The sequence below is a fragment of the Lissotriton vulgaris genome, chromosome 2_1, assembly GCF_964263255.1.
Source record: "Lissotriton vulgaris chromosome 2_1, aLisVul1.2, whole genome shotgun sequence".
NCBI classification, from domain to species: Eukaryota; Metazoa; Chordata; class Amphibia; order Caudata; family Salamandridae; genus Lissotriton; species Lissotriton vulgaris.
In genome coordinates this window covers 421,298,064-421,316,527 of record NC_141687.1, presented here as the reverse complement: position 1 = coordinate 421,316,527, position 18,464 = coordinate 421,298,064, and the positions used below count along the sequence as shown (strand labels likewise).

Genomic DNA, 18,464 nt, shown 5'->3' with positions numbered 1-18,464 from the left:
TGATTACACAGTGCGGACAAGCATCCGGCACTGTGCAAACAGTGCGAACAGCATTTTGCATAGTGCACTATGCAGTACACGAAGCTACACGTAGCTCGCATAGTGCTAAGTGCACTTTGCGTAGCTACGCGTAGCGCTACTACGTGAACTACGCCCAGGGTTAGTCCTAATGCATGTCATAATGTAGAAATAAGACTGCTTAATGCAAGTACTAATGCAGTTCGTAACGTAGAAATACGACAGTCCTTAATGCAAGTACTAATGCAGTTCGTAACGTACAAATACGACAATCCTTAATGCAGGTACTAATGCAGGTCGTAACACAGGAATAATGCAGTTGGAATGCAAGAATAATGCAGTTCTTAATGCAAGAATAAGGTAGTTCTTTATGCAAGCATAAGGCAGTTTGTAATGGAAGGAATAATGCTATAAGCCAATCTGCACAGTCAGCTCTGGCACCACTAGGCCCCAACAACTGAGACAATGGTCGTAAACTTAAAGGGGCGGCCCCGGTATTGCTGGGCAGGTACGATCCGCTTGGGGACTCAGCACGTCTAACACGGTGCAGCGGGAGAGAGATCGGAGCACTCCTGTACTCCTCCTGCACGCCTCCCCAGGCCACACATGCCGGCTGCTCCCGACTGAAGTCCAAGCCTTACCTGGGGGGCGTGCTGCCTCACTCACTTTGTCTCCCTGCTCGTCGGATGTCCTGCTGGGTGGTCCCGATGACAATGCGAATCCGTTGCTAGGCGACGCTGTAGCTGGACCGGTTACGGCGCTTCCTTCTCCTTCGTTGGCGATCTTGGGCAGATTTCTCTTGGCGACCAATGAACATGATCCCTTTCACCTTGCAGCTTCCTTAGTTTCAAGAAATCTCTTAGCACGTTGCGGCTTGGTCCACAAACAGCAATGCAGCAGCGTAGATGATGTTTCACGCTGCGGGGTAAATGCGGTCACGGGGCACCTCGTAAACAGCACCACAGACCATAAGGCAGTCTCGGGCGTGCAAAAGCACACACGCCAAGCGTCGCTGAGACACAGTTGGAAACTTTGATGTTCCTGAGTTTCCACAACAGGGGACTAGCTCTCCTCGGGCCCTTGGAGACAAGTTACTTCAGGACACAGCACACAGCAAAGCAGGGGGACACAGCACAGTCCCTTGTCCTCTCCCTTGTCACATCAGCAAACTGCAGGCCAGCCCCAGAACACACAGCAAGGGCAGTCCATCTCTTCAGTCTCTTACGCTGTTCTTCTTTGGCAGAGGTTCCTCTTGATCACAGAGTAATTTCAATCCTTTTTCAGTCTTGAGTTCAGTCTTGAGTTCAGGGGTTTCAGCTCTCACATTTATACCCCTAAATGCCTTTGAAGTCTTTCTGTTCAGGGGGCTCTGAGCCCAGTCTAAACCAGACCTGGGTGTCTTCCTGCCAGTGCACATCTTCTTTATTTTTTAGTGAGGGTCAGGGCCCCAGATGCTCCAGAGGAGGTGGAGCGATTCTTTTGTGCCAGCAGCACAGCCCTCTTCGCATCCAAGGGGCTACTCCTCCCACCCCACAAAATGCAGGTCAGCCTGTTGCTGTCCCACCTCCTCCTCCCTGGTGTCAGGTCACTCCCCAGACCCTGGCACATCCAAACCCAGACATTCAATACACAACCAGGCAGAATCATACAGGATTGTTAGGACAAGAAACCAGCCACTTAGAAATGCGTGGTTTCTAAACCCACAATTTAAAAACCATCTTCACAAAAAGATGTGTTAATAAATTCTGAGTTCAGCCACACTAACTCCACCTCTCCATCTTATGCCTATGGGGATATATGCTGGAAACATGTGACACAGCATTCCCTATTCTGTCCTATGGGCTAGATAGCCTTGCAACAGTGAAAAACGAATTTGACAGTATTTCACTGTCATGACATGATACACACCTCAGTACATTTCCTACCTTTCACATACACTGCACCCTGCCCAGGGAGTTGACTTGGGCCTACTATCGGGGTGTCTGATGTGCATAAAAAGTGAAGGGTAAGGCCTGGCAAGTGGGTGCACTTGTCAGGACAACAAGGCAGTTAACAAACTGTGCACAGGCACTGCAGTTGCAGGCCTGAGATCTCTTTTCGGGGCTAATTGTGTGGGTGGCACAATTAGTGCTGCAGGCCCACTAGTAGCATTTGCATTACCACCCCTAGCACACATATTGCACTTTACTCAGGACTTTACTAGTAAGACAAACATACCAATTATGGACAACCAATTACCATAACACTTTATGTAGGGAGCACTTGCACTTTGACACTGATCAGCAGTGGCAAAGTGCCCAAAGCATCTAAGTCTGCAACACAATGTCAGAAAAAGGTCTAGGAGGAAGGCAAAAAGTTTAAGGAACTTTAGCCAAAAAGACACAAGTCCAACAGTGAGCAACAGTTGTTACTGTCTTATGTCACACCTTAAAAAGCAGTCTCAACAGCTACTTTAGCTAAATGGGTGAAAGCAGTAATGAGTGAATCAGGAATATATCTTTCCATTCTACAAGAGGTGCAGTGGCTAGTAAGGTTATCTCGGCAGGCGGTTTGCTAATAGAAATTTTAAAAGCAGCAGATTGGTCTACTGCAAATACTTTCGCAAAATGTTATTTAAGACCCATGGAGCATGTGAGGTGTGTGATCCTAGGTGACTTTAAACATGCATAATGGGATCCTCCGGTCTTGAAATGAAATGGAGGTTATCCAATTAACATGCAAGAAGGATCTTGATTTCATTGAAAACAATGGAGGCTAACATTGTCCCATCCTTCTCACTCTATGAGGAGAGAATAAGAAGAAAAAGACCATAATGGTAATATCGTCAAGTGCTTGTGGATTAATTTTGAATTTTTATTTGCAGACAACTTATTATAAAGTTTGGAAAAAGATGAATATTTTATATTGCTTCGTCGCAGTTTAAAGAGGCTGATGAATATGTTCCCTCAATATATTGTCTGGACATTCTAATGCTGTGTGATGTATTATTGTTCTTTAAATGCTGCATGTTGGGGCAGCAATAAAAGGTTATTGCATAATTTTAGCCTCTGTTGTCTTTAATGAAATCAAGATTCTCTTTGCATTAATTGGAGAATCCCCATTTTTCTCAGGGTGAAGTCACAAGCAAACCCAAAATTAACGTATGCTCAACCCTCGGGTCGCTTAGCCCAGATCAGTCAGGCGTAACTTAGAGGCAATGTGCAAAGTATTTGTGCAGCATTTTAAAAAGTAACACAGTGACAACACCCCAGAAAAGGATCCTACAACAGGTTTAATAAAATATAGTAATTTCTAAAAAATAAAACAAGACCATAACAACACAAATTCAATCAGTATAGCCAGAGTTATGCAGGTTATAAAATCTCTTTAAAAATAGCACCAAATTGCACAAAGCACCAACTGTTGATGTGTCGTTGTGCCGAACGGGACCACAGTCACAAGTTCAGGCCACCCAAAATGGAGTGAGGGTTGGGTACAGGGTCCCAGTTAGGCCTACTGAACAACGTACCTTAAGTAATGAGTGCGGAGTGCTGCGAGGTTCCATGCCAAGGATGCGTAGTGCAAAACAACAGTTGATGGACAGAATGCAGAGCAATATCATACATTCACCCCAGTACATAGTTCTGGGCCTAAATCCATCGTTTTTTTGCACTCCACACCACCCCAGTTCAGACATGCCCATATGCAAATCAGCCTTGACCCTGTGCCTCATGGGAACAGTCCAACCCGAACTGCCAAGCCATGTCCTTCCTGAAGCGGAATCAAGCATCCTAGGACCGGTTTCTGGCTATCAGCCGTCTTCAGCCAGGATAGCTTGACTCCAGTGGTGTGGAAAGCATGGGACTCACGTCTGAGCATACCCATCCAACTCAGGGTGACAAATGCAAAACAACAATTGATGGACAGAATGCAGAGCAATGTCATACATTCGCCCCAGTACAGAGATCTGGGCCTAAATCTATCGTTTTTTTGCACTCCACAGCACTCCAGTTCAGACATGACCATATGCAAATCAGCCTTGACCCTGTGCCACATGGGAACAGTCAAGCCCGAACTGCCAAGCTATGTCTTTCCTGGACCGGAATCAAGCATCCTAGGACCGGTTTTTGGCTATCAGCCGTATTCAGCCAGGATAGCTTGACTCCAGTGGTGTGGAGAGCATGGGACTCACGTCTGAGCATACCCATCCCACTCGGTGACAAATGCAAAACAACAGTTGATGGACAGAATGCAGAGCAATATCATACATTCACCCCAGTACAGAGATCTGGGCCTAAATCCATCGTTTTTTTGCACTCCACACCACCCCAGTTCAGACATGGCCATATGCAAATCAGCCTTGACCCTGTGCCCCATGGGAACAGTCCAGCCCGAGCTGCCAAGCCATGTCTTTCCTGGACCGGAATCAAGCATCCTGGGCCGGTTTCTGGCTATCAGCTGTCTTCAGCCAGGCTAGTTTGACTCCAGTGGTGTGGAGAGCATGGGACTCACGTCTGAGCATACCCATCCCACTCAGGGTGAGAAATGCAAAACAACAGTTGATGGACAGATGCAGAGCAATATCATACATTCACCCCAGTACAGAGATCTGGGCCTAAATCCATCTTTTTTTGCTCTCCACACCACCCCAGTTCAGACATGGCCATTTGCAAATCAGCCTTGACCCTGTGCCTCATGGGAACAGTCCAGCCCGAACTGCCAAGCCATGTCTTTCCTGGACCGGAATCAAGCATCCTAGGACCGGTTTCTGGCTATCAGCCGTCTTCAGCCAGGATGCGTAGTGCAGCAGAGGCGTTGAGGTGGACCCGATGTGCTGAGGAGCTGCAATGCGAGGTTCCACATCGTCGCCAAGGATCCCATCGAGGAGGGCTTCCAATGCAAAGTTCAAAATGGAAGGGTGCACCCCGCAGTCAAGAGGATGCCTTGGTTCCGAGGAGCAGTGAGGCTGCGATGCAAGTACCCATGTTGTCGAGGCTGCTGTTGACAACAGATGCCGGGACCTGCGTTGCGAAAGCTTCACACTGGCAGAAGTTCTGATGCCGCTGCAGAGTCCTTTGCGATGGAAGAACCATCTCAGCAGAGGCTCTGCTCGAGGTTGTCACATGGAGCAGAGGAGATGTGTCCATTGTGCCGGATCCACAGAAGGGCTGGCAGAGCGAGCACATTTAGGTTGACTTCAAGGGTCCATGACTTGGTGGCACCACTTGACAGTGGAGGACTCACATATGGCCCTGAGGAGTAGCACCTGCACCACTAATGGATATTGACACCAAGTGAAAGTGACTTCTTTCTTTAGTTAAAATTAACATGTGTCTTAACCTGACCTGCTTTGAGATTAACAAGAATAAGCCAATCCACCATCCCAACACAAACTGGAAAAATTCATGAATGCCTCTCAACCAAAGCCAATAAAGGTAAAATGTCTGTTGGAATCCTCTGTTTGTCTGCTAGCTATGGCAATATGTACTAGCCAACTGGGAGACTTTCTTTTACCTATCAGAACACACCTATGGCTTAGGGGGACAAAGTGGACTATTTCACTATAGATGTTGGCCTCCTGCATGTAGACCTGTGGAAGGTTTCAGAAAGGGAGAATAACACTGTGTTATCTATTGCAGAAATGCAAACTGCAATTGAGACACAGAAACACCAGATAGGGAAGTAGCGGGACTGCACCAAGCACTTAGAATTTCAGGTTGAAGATGGGGAGAACCAGTTCTGGTGCAATAACCTAAGGGTAGTGGGTCTGCCTGAATTGGTGAAAGGCCCTGACACTGGTTGCATCCTCTCAAGTTGGATTTCCAAGAAGGTGGAAAATAAGGGGCTTTCTTAGGGTTTCTCTGTAAAAAAGGCCCACAGGAACTCTGTATTTCCACTGTTTCCTATTGCTCCTTTCCAACTCATAACTGCAAAGCTGCTGAATTATAGAGACTGGGATCATGCACTGCAATGCCACAGACTGGCGGGAGGAGTTCTGATTGTAATAAATTGACATTTTTCCCAGACTGTATACAGGTAATGCACCAGAGGATGTCGTTCATTGAAGTCAAGACAAAATGAAGTAGTCAATCAATCAATCAATCAATCAGTGACACTTATAAAGCGCGCTACATACCCGTGGGGTCTCAAGGCGCTGGGGGGGGGGGGCCGCTACTGCTCGAACAGCCAGGTCTTCAGCTTCTTCCTGAAGGAGAGGTGGTCTTGGGTCAGGCGCAGGTCGGTCGGGAGGGAGTTCCAGGTCTTGGCGGCCAGGTGGGAGAAGGACCTTCCTCCTGTAGTCGCTCTTCGGATGCGGGGGACGGCGGCGAGGGCGTGGTTGGCTGATCGGAGGTGGCGTTTGGGAGCGTAGAAGTTGACTCGGCTGTTGAGGTAGCTCGGGCCTTGGTCGTGTAGGGCTTTGTGTGCGTGGGTGAGGAGGCGGAAGGTGATTCTTTTGTTGACGGGGAGCCAGTGAAGGTCTCGCAGATGTCCGGAGATGTGGCTGGTTCGTGGGATGTCGAGGATGAGTCTGGCTGAGGCGTTCTGGATCCGCTGGAGTCTCTTCTGGAGCTTGGCGGTGGTCCCGGCGTAGAGGGCGTTGCCGTAGTCCAGTCGGCTGGTGACGAGGGCCTGGGTGACGGTCTTCCTGGTCTCGGTGGGGATCCACCAGAAGATCTTCCGTAGCATGCGTAGGATGTTGAAGCATGCCGAGGAGACGTTGTTGACTTGCCTGGTCATGGAGAGGGAGGAGTCCAGGATGAAGCCCAGGTTGCGTGCATGGTCTGTCGGTTTGGGTGCGGTGCCCAGGGCGGGAGGCCACCAGGAGTCGTCCCAGGCGGAGGGAGAGGAGCCCAGGAGGAGGACCTCCGTCTTGTCCGAGTTCAGTTTCAGGCGGCTGGTCGTCATCCACTCGGCTACCTCTTTCATCCCTTCGTGCAGGTTGGCTCTGGCGGCGGCGGGGTCGTTGGTCAGGGAGAGGATCAGCTGGGTGTCGTCGGCGTAGGAGATTATGCTGAGGTTGTGTTTGCGTACGATGGCCGCGAGGGGGCTCATGTAGACGTTGAAGAGGGTGGGGCTCAGAGATGATCCTTGGGGGACGCCGCAGATGACTTCGGTGGCCTCTGATTTGTACGGTGGTAGGCGGACTCTCTGTGTTCTCCCGTCGAGGAAGGAGGTGATCCACTCCAGCGCCTTGTCCTGGATTCCGACGTTGCTGAGGCGCCGTACTAGGGTGCGGTGGCAGACCGTGTCGAATGCCGCGGAGAGGTCTAGGAGGATGAGGGCCGCTGTTTCTCCATTGTCCATCAGGGCTCGGATGTCGTCGGTGGCGGCGATGAGGGCGGTCTCGGTGCTGTGGTTGGCTCGGAAGCCGGACTGTGAGGGGTCGAGGGATCCGTTCGTCTCGAGGAAAGCGGCCATCTGCTTGTTGACGGTCTTCTCGATGACTTTGGCTGGAAACGGGAGGAGCGAGATGGGGCGGGAATTCTTGAGGTCGGTGGGGTCCGCTGTTGGTTTCTTGAGTAGGGCGCTGAGTTCGGCGTGTTTCCAGCTCTCGGGGAAGATGGTGGTGTCGAGGGATGTGTTGATGATGTCTCGCAGGTGGGGTGCGATGACAGCGTCGGCTTTGTTGAAGACGTGGTGAGGGCAGGGGTCGGTCGGTGATCCGGAGTGGATGGAGTTCATCGTGCGGATGGTGTCTTCGGTGCTGATCGGGGTCCAGGCGTGGAGGGTGGTGGTGGGGGGTGGTTGTTTGGTCATGGTGTGCGTTGGTTGGTTGTTGAAGCTGTTGTGTATGTCCGCGATCTTGTTGTGGAAGTATGAAGCCAGGGAGTTGCAGAGGTCTTGCGATGGGGTGATGTCGTTGTTTCCTGCGCTGGGGTTGGAAAGCTCTTTGACTATGTTGAAGAGTTCCTTGCAGTTGTGTGCGTTGTTGTCCAACCGGTCCTTGAATGCTGTTTTCTTGGCGGCGCGGATCAGCTGGTGGTGTTTCCGGGTGGCAAGTTTGAAGGAGGTCCTGTTGTCCGGTGTCGGTTCCCTTCTCCAGACTTTCTCGAGGGCTCGGCAGTTCTTCTTGGAGCTCTTGAGTTCGTCGGTGAACCATGGGGCTTTCTTGCTGCCGGGTCTGCTGGGCGGGGTCCTCAGTGGGGCGAGTTCGTCCGCGCAGTTGCTGATCCACTTCGTGAGGTTGTCGGCGGCCTGGCTGGGGTTCGCTGAGCTGGCAGGAGGGTGCTGGCTCAGGGAGGTGGCGAGCTGGTCTGCTGTGATCTTGTTCCAGCTTCTGCGGGCGGTCTGTTGCTGGTGGTGGTGGGTCGTTGTTTTCTTGAAGGTGAAGTGGACGCAGCTGTGGTCCGTCCATTGAAGCTCTGTGGTGTGGCTGAAGTTGATGTCCTTGCTGGATGAGAAGACAGCGTCGAGTGTGTGTCCGGCGAGGTGGGTGGGGGTGGACACCAGTTGCTTGAGTCCCAGGTTGGTGAGGTTGTCGAGCAGGGTGCTGGTGTTGCGGTCGTTGTTGTTCTCCAGATGGAAGTTGAGGTCTCCCAGGAGGATGTAGTCAGCGGAGGGGAGGGCATGTGGGCTGACGAAGTCGGCGATGTCCTCGCTGAATTGTGTGCGTGGTCCAGGGGGTCGGTAGATCAGGGTGCCTCTGAGGGTGGTGTTCGAGTTGGTGTGGATCTGGAAATGCAGGTGTTCGGCGGTGGTCAGGGAGTTGTCGGTGCTGGTCGTGAGACGGATGGTGCTCCTGTGGATGATGGCGATGCCTCCTCCCATCTGGTTGGTGTTTCGGTCCCTCCGGACGATCTTGTATCCCTCTGGGATGGCGATGGCGATGTCGGGAGCTGAAGAGGCGTTCATCCAGGTCTCCGTGAGGAAGGCAACGTCTGGAGCTGTGGTGTCGAGGAGGTTCCAGAGTTCGATGGCATGTCTGTGGATGGAGCGGGTGTTGAGCAGGATGCACTTGAGGTGGGTACTGCTGGTGTTCGGCTTGGTGGGTGCTGGTGCGAGGCAGGTCCGGATGCAGGTGAACTTGCAGGCGTGGCAGCTGAAGGGTCCGTGGGTACGTCGTGGAGAGGCTTGATGGCATTCTGGGAGTCGGCCGGTGTTGAGAGCGGTGAGGGTGGCGGCGGAGTACGTCAGGCGGGTCGGTCGGGGTCTTCGTGGGCCAGGGGTCCTGGCGCTGGTCGCGATCCGGTCGCGGACGGGCATAGACGGGCTTACCTTTGGCGCGCCTTCGGCGCACAATCGGCGCGCCCGCTGCGCGTGACCGCTGCGCGTCCGCACGGTCGCCATTTAAGGCGAAGTGCGCGGGTGGGCGGAGCAGCTGGGAGGCGGGAGCGGGGAGGGAACAGAAGAGAAAAAGGGGCGGGGCCAATGGCGGTGGCGGGAAGCGAGAGCGGAGGGCGGCGAGGTAGGCGGCCAATCAGGAAGGAAACTGGACACGGCACAGGGGATACAAAGAAATTAACAGGCACAAATTTAGGGCAAAACAAATAAAAACGGCAAAATACGCGAGCAGACGGCAGAAACAGACAAGCACAAATTTAGGGCAAAACAAATAAAAACAGCAAAATACGCGAGCAGACGGCAGAAACAGACAAGCACAAATTACGGGCAAAACGAGGAAAAACAGCAAAATACGCGAGCAGACGGCAGAAACAGACAAGCACAAATTTAGGGCAAAACAAGGAAAAACAGCAAAATACGCGAGCAGACGGCAGAAACAGACAAGCACAAATTTAGGGCAAAACAACTGGGAAACCAGAGGGGAGCGACCACGGCGTCAGCGAGGCCGGCGGCGAGGCAGAAGGCAGGCAGAGGGGGAACACACGCAGCAGCTGGTGGCCGTGCGGCGCGGGGGTGTCCCACAAGTAGTCTGCCACTAAAATGCATGCTTCTGTTTTCAGCAAGTACAAAGTGACAGTAAATGGATAATTACATTTCTTTTTTGGTCTCTGGTGCAAAATTGTCCAGCACCATGTGGTTTAAACTAATAATAATACATTTCCGTTTTCTACGCCTATATGATCACTGTTAGAAATGGGGTAGCATGGTGCAGAGCGGGCAGGCCAAACTCCAAAGGACATGTGTGAAGGATCCACGCAGTGCACAAAGACGACACACAAGGCACACCACAGTTAGAACTGGCTCTAACTGTTCCACACCAGTTTAGATGGAAAAGGTACCTCAACAACCACCTGACCTTCTACACTCCCACCTGACAGCTGCGATCGACCAACCACGCCCTCGCCGCCATTCCACACATTCGAAGAGCCACCATGGGAGGAAGATCCTTCTCCTACCTGGCAGCCAAGACTTTGAACTCCCTCCCCATCCACCTCCGTCTGACCCAAGACCACCTCTTCTTCAGGAAGCAACTCAAGACCTGGCTGTTCGAGCAGTAGCGGACCCCCCTCCCCCAAGCGCCTTGAGACCCCCTGGGTGAGTAGCGCGCTATACAAAATTTCTTGATTGATTGATTGATTGAAAAGAATAACTTTTGTATTGGGTCCAATATGCAATCGTAAACATAGTAGTCACCATACGGCGCCAAGTGGCGCCAGGGCAATATATATACAGGGGGATTATTTACGGGGAAAATGGGGAAAAAGTAAGTCCATCAGTTCCAATGTTGCAATTAAAATGTAAGCATTAACATTTGGCATAGAACATCCGTAGACATCAATCATGAGGCTTAGACATAAATGATATTGAGGCCCAGGAGCACTAGGCCTAACCTAACACAGCCTAATAGGCTTTGCTCTAGCAGAATCCACATTAACAGTGGGCATCACCCTTAGGGGAAAACATCAGGCATAATAGTTTAGGCAGGGCACAGGGCCTAAAAACCTTCCCTGGCATGAACACCTTCCACATGAGGGCATTCCATTAGCATAAACGCACTGGCAGTCTGGGCATCATGAGGACATATCCAACCCAGATATGCAGTAGGCTCAGGGAGTGTACATTTCCTAGGTCTGGGTTCAACCTTACAATCCCTCTTGTGCTTGAGGATCAAAGAATTAACCGAACGTATGCATAACATTAGCAGAAGGCACGTAACAATAGGCTTTCATTACCTAGGGGCAGGACGGGGTCATCAGACCAGTTCCTCGACCTGTGTAACATAAAGGCGTCAGGCACAACCTTCCCTGTGCAGGGGCACTGGGCACTCACCTCAGCAGTCAACCACCTCGTGCCACTGGTCATCTGTGACCCCCCCATACACCTGGTGCCCCAATCGGGGCCCCTGCCCACTGTCCAGCGGGGCAGTGGTGACAAGTAAAATTAGCCCTGGTCTGGTGGAGTCCCTCACAGGTCTCTAGCAATATAACACTGCCCCAGATGTGGCCAACAACTGTCGCAGCGGCCCGCACTGCAGCGCCGCTGGAACCAGGGATGATTGCAAGTCCTCTCGGTACGTCTGGGGCCTCAAGCACCGACAGTGTGCCTCGGACGGCCCCACACAGTCCCATTCACACAGCCCCACTCACCGGCTGCTCCTGGACTCTGTTCACTTCTTCGGGGAAGCTCCTGCGGCGGTCCCAGGCACAGAGGCTGTGCCTCAGTGAGACACGCGCCTCCGCTCTCCTTCCCGACAGGCACGGCACTGGCAGGGTTCTTCCCGGCTTTGGCGGCGGCACTCCTCTTCACACAGGTCCCGCTCCAAGGGGCCCGGGACTTCGCTGCCTTTACGAGGGGCTCTCCCTTCCACCAGGGGGGGGCGGCCCCTCAGATTCCTCACGGTACTTCTCCACAAACAGAGACGGGTAGGCTCCCGTCCTCCTCGGTCTGGACGGCTCCGGGCTCCTGGCTGGATCCTGGGCCCGGGAGCCAAATCGAGAGTGACTTTCTGGGGGCAGGCCCACAGCAGCCAATGGCTGCGCGGCAGGGCGGGGGCGCGGTCGATGACGTCGCCGGCGCCACGTCACGTGATGGCGGCACTTTAGGCTTCACATGCCCAGCGCGGGCCTCTGCAACGCCACTGCAGCCCTCCTTGCCAGCGCGCCCCTCCTTCGGGTGAGCCTGGGAGGCAGCGGTGATCCGTAGACACAGCAGCGGCAGAACCTTTCGCGCCCCAGGGGTGGCGGTGAGTTCTTCATCAGCGCTTCACACGTGCTTATGCTCAGGCATCCTAGAAATGCGGGGTGGCATCCCGCATTCTGCTTCTAGGCACTCGCTCCTCTGGCATCTGGCCCGCCGGGTAGGCTCCCGCTGGAATTCGGAAGTCGGCAGTTCTCCCGGGCTGTGGCGGTGCTTCCAGGTGGCAATCCTGCGGGGTGGGCACCCGCTTATAAATTATTCATGAAGCAGGGTAGGCACCCGCCAGTATTAAGTAGTCCAAGAGCGCCAAAACGCAGTGTAGGCACCCGCGGCGCTTTTAAGCCAACAGTTCTTCCTGGCCGCACATCGCTTAGAGGATTACAACGCTTTTGGCCCCAGCTCCTCTTCTCTGGTGCTTGAAATATAGCGCTGCACTCACCCAGCGCTAGGCAGCAGGCAAGCTTGGGACAGGAGGTAGCACTCTTCTTTACTAGCCCTCAGCCTATAGCGCTCCTCACGTCCTTCTCGGCGCAGTTAAAAGTGCTCCTTGGCAGTCAGGAAAAGCGCTCTTCTCTCCAGGCGCGTGGCGCTAGTTCCCGCCAGCCTCAGGGACCTAGGATGGCGCTTCTTCCGGGGCCAGGGAGCAGAGCAGCAGGCACTACTGGGCAAGGAGAGCAGTCAGTGGGTACTCATCAAGACAGGGCGGTAGGCTTTAACCATCCTCCACTGTAGTGTGGCACTTCTCCTGTACAGCAGCCTGTACTCCTGCAGTGGGGCTTCCACTAGCCCTGTGGACAGCAGAGGGGTTGTAGTTGGGTGGGTCCAGCACACAGGCCCAAGTGGCGGAAACCCCTGGCAGCAGGTTCCCTCGCATTCATGTCCCTGCACTGTTTGAGCACATGGTGGCACAACCTCCTTATTTATGCGCCCCTCACCCCACCTTCCAGGCAGTGCCAGAAGCTTCTAGAAGCCTCTGGGGAACTGGCTCTAACTGGTCCATAGGGAGGAGTAGAGCACCCTGGGTGCCAGGCTTTCCCCTCCTTAAGCAGGGATGGCTGGGAACCGAACATCTAGATTGCTAACCTACTGCAGTCAGGTGGCATCACACACAGCCATGGCATCCATTTTAAACGCAGCATGTTACCATGGTACATTTTTACAATGGGGGGGTTAACAAGTGCACACCATCGCATTACATTTAACATGGCGTCTCACACCACACATGACCTATACAGTTTTCAACCATGTGGGGAGACATCCTAACACAGGGGGGTGAAAAGCGAAAATGTTTGGGGAAAAAGGGCCAAGTCCAACATTCACTGGTTGGAACCACAAAATGTATGGGCTTTACTCTGGAGCCTGCCACATGTGTAATCTAGAAGGTGGCATGGATCTACACTGCCGGAAGTATGCATACAATCGGATGCCATTCCCTCTATGTGATTAATGTACTTAGCTAACAGACCTGAATCATACTCGCTGCTCCATTGACTGACAGAGGCAACACGTTTCTACAAGCTCAGGGATGTGGGACCTGGTTGCTGATATCCCAGATGTGGCATTTGTGTGGATTTTCATCCTGCTTTGATATTATTTGCATTTTCCAGTAGCATGATGATTATTATTAATATTAATATTATTATTATGATTATTGGTACACGTAGGGATGCAGGAATAAATGGATTGTATGCAATTGTGGCTGCAAATTGATCATATCTGTAACTAATATTATGTCTTGTTTATATGTTGCCAGATGTTTGAATGACATATAATTGTTGTTTTATTGTGTTAACAAAAAAAGCACTGAAATTGTATTAAAAGGTTTTAGTTTATGGGAGAAATATCTACAACGCAAGCCCCAAAAGTGAGGAAATACAACAGTTAAGGGCCACCATTGTGCCATATGGCAATATGCCCCTTGAGCCCCTTCGCCCTTTCTGCAGCCTCTATGTGTGTCACCTGACTCCCCTGCATCCCTTCTTTGTGCCCCCACCGCCTCAAATCCCTCTGTGGGCTCCAGTCTTCCCTGCAGGCCTTATGTGTTGCCCTGCCTTGCTTGTACTTTTGTGTTCTTTAACTACATGTAACCTCTATATGTGTCCCCCTGACAGTCCTGAAGCACCAACCCCGTACAACCTCCTTTGTGTGCCATTGTGCCTGCACCCCACAGCGCCTCTTTGTTGGCCTGCCCCTTCCAGCCCCTCCGCTAGCCTCCACCACCCTTCTATGTGCCCTCAGCCCCATATAAATCTGCAGTGGGCTCAAATTTATTGATTGCAGTCCCTATGTAGCACTGTGTCCTTCTCTTGCAGTCCCTCTGTGAGCCCTTCCACCCTGTGCCATTCTTTTGTGTGTTATCAACCTCCCCTGAATCCACTCATTCTTCCATTCTTTCTCTGTATCCTTTAGGTGTGCCCCGGCCCTCGGTTTGTATCAGCCAGCCATGCCTCAGCTGGCTCTCTCTTGCCCCTCTGACTGCCTGCCCCGCCTCGCCCCTTCGGCATCTTTATGTGTTACCTGTGTCCCACAGTAACGGTTGTGTGTACCCAGGCCTGCCCTTTAAATGTCCCACCTACACTATAGCCTCTCTACACCCTTAACTGCCCTGCAGCTGCTGGATGATGCCCTATCCCACCGTGGCTGCACCTTGGTGCACCCCACACAATCACCTACCTACAGTCCATGTGCACCAACCTGCCCTCTGTGTGCCCCAGTCACAAACGCAGCCCGTGTACCTCTCAGCCCTGGCCCTACTGGCACTCATTTGCCCCTCCACGGGCCCTCTGTGTTCCCACCCGGCCTCACCTCTGCAGCCACTCTATGTGATCCCCTGCTCTCCACTGTAGCCACTCTGTGCCAAGGCTAGCTCTCTCCGTGTCCCTGATTCCTGCAGACCCTGTGCAGTCCCTTATCCATCCTGAAGTGATTGTATGACAGACACATTGTTCAGCCCATGCTGCCCCTACACATGCTCTCACCTCACAAATACCTGCACCCGCATGTGCCATCCTTTCTTACCCATGCATCCCCTCGGTGTGCACCAGTCCCCCTTCAGACCCTGTGTACTACCCAGCCCTGCCCCTGGTGGTCCTCGTGTGCCCCCGTCGCAGTCCGATTCGTGACCACCCCGCCTTGTGTATGCAGCCCGTATATGTGAGCACCCACCCCTCTCTAGGCACTCTATTTTAGAGGACTTTTTTCTATGTGCCCTGATCCGCTGTAGACCCTTCAAGTGCCCTCACCTGCCGTGCAGCCACTGTGTGCCGCTGAGCCCCATCTCAGCTGGCCTTCTCATGATGCCCAGTGATCCAACCTGTCAGGCCCTGGTAGCCCCTCTGTGCGCCTCTCCCAGGCTGCAACACTGGCAAGACAATAGACTTCACTTGTAACTTAAAATGCAAATCAGACCTATTGAGGGTTCTTTCTAAACGCCTCTCACACCTAAGTTAGCAAATGATCGAGAGGCTTCAATGCGATAAAAGATTTGTGACCATTGGTTCAGCAGTTTCACAATTATGATAGCACAAACGTTTTCTATGTGAAATGTCATTAAACTAGTTATTGGAAAACAATTGTATGTCAAAATATTGAATAGAAACACTGCTTTCGTAAATATTGTGCCCTAAGTATTGCCCCATTGGGTAGAGATTTGCTAATATTAACTCCAATGGAACACCATTTTTATAGATGATATTTATAAAAGAATATTTGTGGCAGACAATATTCTGCCAGTGATGTTCTAGTACGGCATCCTGAAAAACAAATGTAGGACAAATCCCCCCCCCCCCCCCTTCCCCCGGCACTGTTGGAGCCCTTGTCACAAAGTCTGGCACGCTGTAAGACATGCTTGTATACATTCTTTCCTCCAAGGGTAGTGCAGATGGGTCAGGGAAAATCAAAGTCATTATGGATGCAAACTTTGGATTTACTATGAATCTATGTGTCAATCTTAACTAAAGAGGCACGGCTGCAACTCTGTAAATATGATGTACAGTAGTGGTGGTGGAGGTAGTACTGGTAGTGGTGCTGTCTTTACCTGCTGAAGGTCAATTAGCAAATTCCGAAGTGCACTTTGAGTAAGCTGTGCTGCAGGGCTGGAACCTCCTGCACCACTGTTAGTGCAAAGTTGATAGAAGGCTAAAAACAGCAGAAAAGTCTGTTAGCAATATTCATAAACAAAAAACGGTCACATCCTTGTAAAAGAAAACAATTCACACCGAATCCAATGACATTCTGGACTAATACTCTGTCGGTTTTAGACAAAGGGTGAGAACTTACTTTGTAAGTACATTTGTGCTGGACAAGGCGTGGTTGAGGGCAATGATTTAATGTTTAGGAGTTTGTCTTTTTACATATGGTTTTGTACTTTAACACCATTGACTAACCAACTCTCCACCAGCACCAAGGTACTTTCATGATCTCCAAGCAAGTGCTTGCTTTGCCTGGATTCGAACTTGCCATTCCAGAGGCTAATAATACATGGCTTTTCCACCTTCCAGCCTTCAGCACAACGTGTTCTTAAGAATGTGACTCTGGCATCGCCACATTCTACTCTTTTTTAAATGTATCTTCAATCTCTTGCCACACTACTTCACTTTTTTAGCATTTCTTTCTTTATGTATTCAGCTAACATCAAGCTCTTTCACCATTTAGTACAGCATCTGGTAGCCAATGCTTCTATAAATATTACTTACTTTGGTCCACTGTCACATAGTTGCCAACATACTTAACATTGTCTATAGTGCATCATTTGTAGGTCTCGCCTACGCAGCGCGCATGCGCTGCATAGGAAAAAGATCTATAGAAATCACTTCAGCTTTTCAGCCAAAAACGTGCACGGATTGCATCACTTTCAATGACAATGCGTGCACGTTTGGCGATTCCCTTGCAGGAGCGAGCTTTGGCAACATATGTGTGCTCGCTCCCGCAAGGGATTCGCAGTGTGTTCTCTTGCACTCACCCCACCCCTCCCACTTGTTAGCCCAGAGCAGTGTGACGAAGCAGCTGCATTCGCAGCCACGCTTGTTTAGAATGGTTGTCATCGTTTAGGGGTTTGGCTTGTTTTTGGTTTGTTTTTGATTCAATTTCCACTTAGTTTGAGATTTTTCTATTTTTAAGGACATTGAGGATGTTTTTATTCCTGAGATGGGACACTTCTATTCTACAGGTAGTTGTACTTTGTAGCTCTCCATTCATCTCCTTTAGTAGTTAGAGTAGTTACTCTGTCCTGTTTTTTTTAGTTTTTATTAAGGGATTTGAGTTTTATTCTGAGATGGAGCACTTCTGTTCTTCAGGCAGCACTCTGTTGGTCTCCAATTAACTCCTGCAGTAATTAGTGTAGTGGCTCGGTCATAGCGCAAGCGTTAACGGTTGTGTTTGAATTGGAGACAGGCAGGCGCGCCCATTTGGCCGGCCAGTTACGAAGCAGTCTTCCTCATCAGAGGCGTTGAAAGAGTTTGAAAAGCTAGTTGCTGCACCTCTCACTCATTCCAGCACCCAATTGTTCAGGAGGATGGTAGCCCTATGCATTTTTACATGCCACCGGTGCCCTGGAAGCAGCTGCTGTCCCCACTCATATAGCACAGGGGAGGGTTATTGTGCCGGCTGCAGCAGCCGAGGGCACTGCTCCTGGCACCAAACGGGTAAGGCTTCAAGGCCGGGCCTGACGTCTACATCTCTGTTCGCTTTGTGGCAGAGTGTGTGCGGGCCGGAGAACTTCTAGACCCTGATGCCTTCCGCTTGGTCCCCGAAACGCTCACCACACAACCATGCTGCTCTCACGAGCTAGTCCCGGGCCGCTCTAACGGCCGCAGCTCCTTTACCCATGCCGAAGACATGGCCCTCCTCATGTACCTTCGTGACCATGCTCCTGTCGGTGCCGCTGTCACTGGCACAGCGGTCTGGAAGGAGATGAGCTGTGTGCAGCTCACCAGACACACCTCACAGGCCATGAAGAGCCGCTATCTCAAGAGACTTCGAGGCAACAAGAGCGAATACCAACTGCGGGCCCGCACTAAATTCCCACCCGGGTGTACCCACATTGTAGCCTATCCCGGGACACCCGAGAGCAAGAAAAAGAGGAGGATAGCGTTGAAAGGGAGGCCAGCGGGGAACGAAACATTCAAGAGGACAACAGCACACTTGCAGAGAACAACCCAGACAGGCCATTGGAACAAGATGGGCTTGCTACACAGGGTGACAGCACGGGGTCCATTCAGGATGTTTTTGCTCCTCCTTTCAGCAGTACAAAGGTTTCATCTACTGAGGGTGCCCTAGTTCTCGATGCAAGTAAACAACCTGCTGGACTGGAGATTAGCGATGTTGCAGAAAACGCCGACCGACATACCGCGCCTGCACCCATAAGCAACCATTATGATAAATGTATTGTTGACAGTGACCAAGGGAGACAGGTTGCCACTGGAGGTTCT

General features: G+C 51.5%; 1 protein-coding gene across 1 annotated transcript in view; it reads right to left on the bottom strand.

Moving 5' to 3' along the window:
- The window catches only part of DYTN (dystrotelin), a 248,249-nt gene that overhangs the window by 129,298 nt on the left and 100,487 nt on the right, over positions 1–18,464 (bottom strand). The window contains exon 6 of the mRNA XM_086954076.1: positions 16,073–16,173. Within this exon, the coding sequence (XP_086810202.1) occupies positions 16,073–16,173 (101 nt within the window). The remainder of the gene's footprint in view (positions 1–16,072; positions 16,174–18,464) is intronic.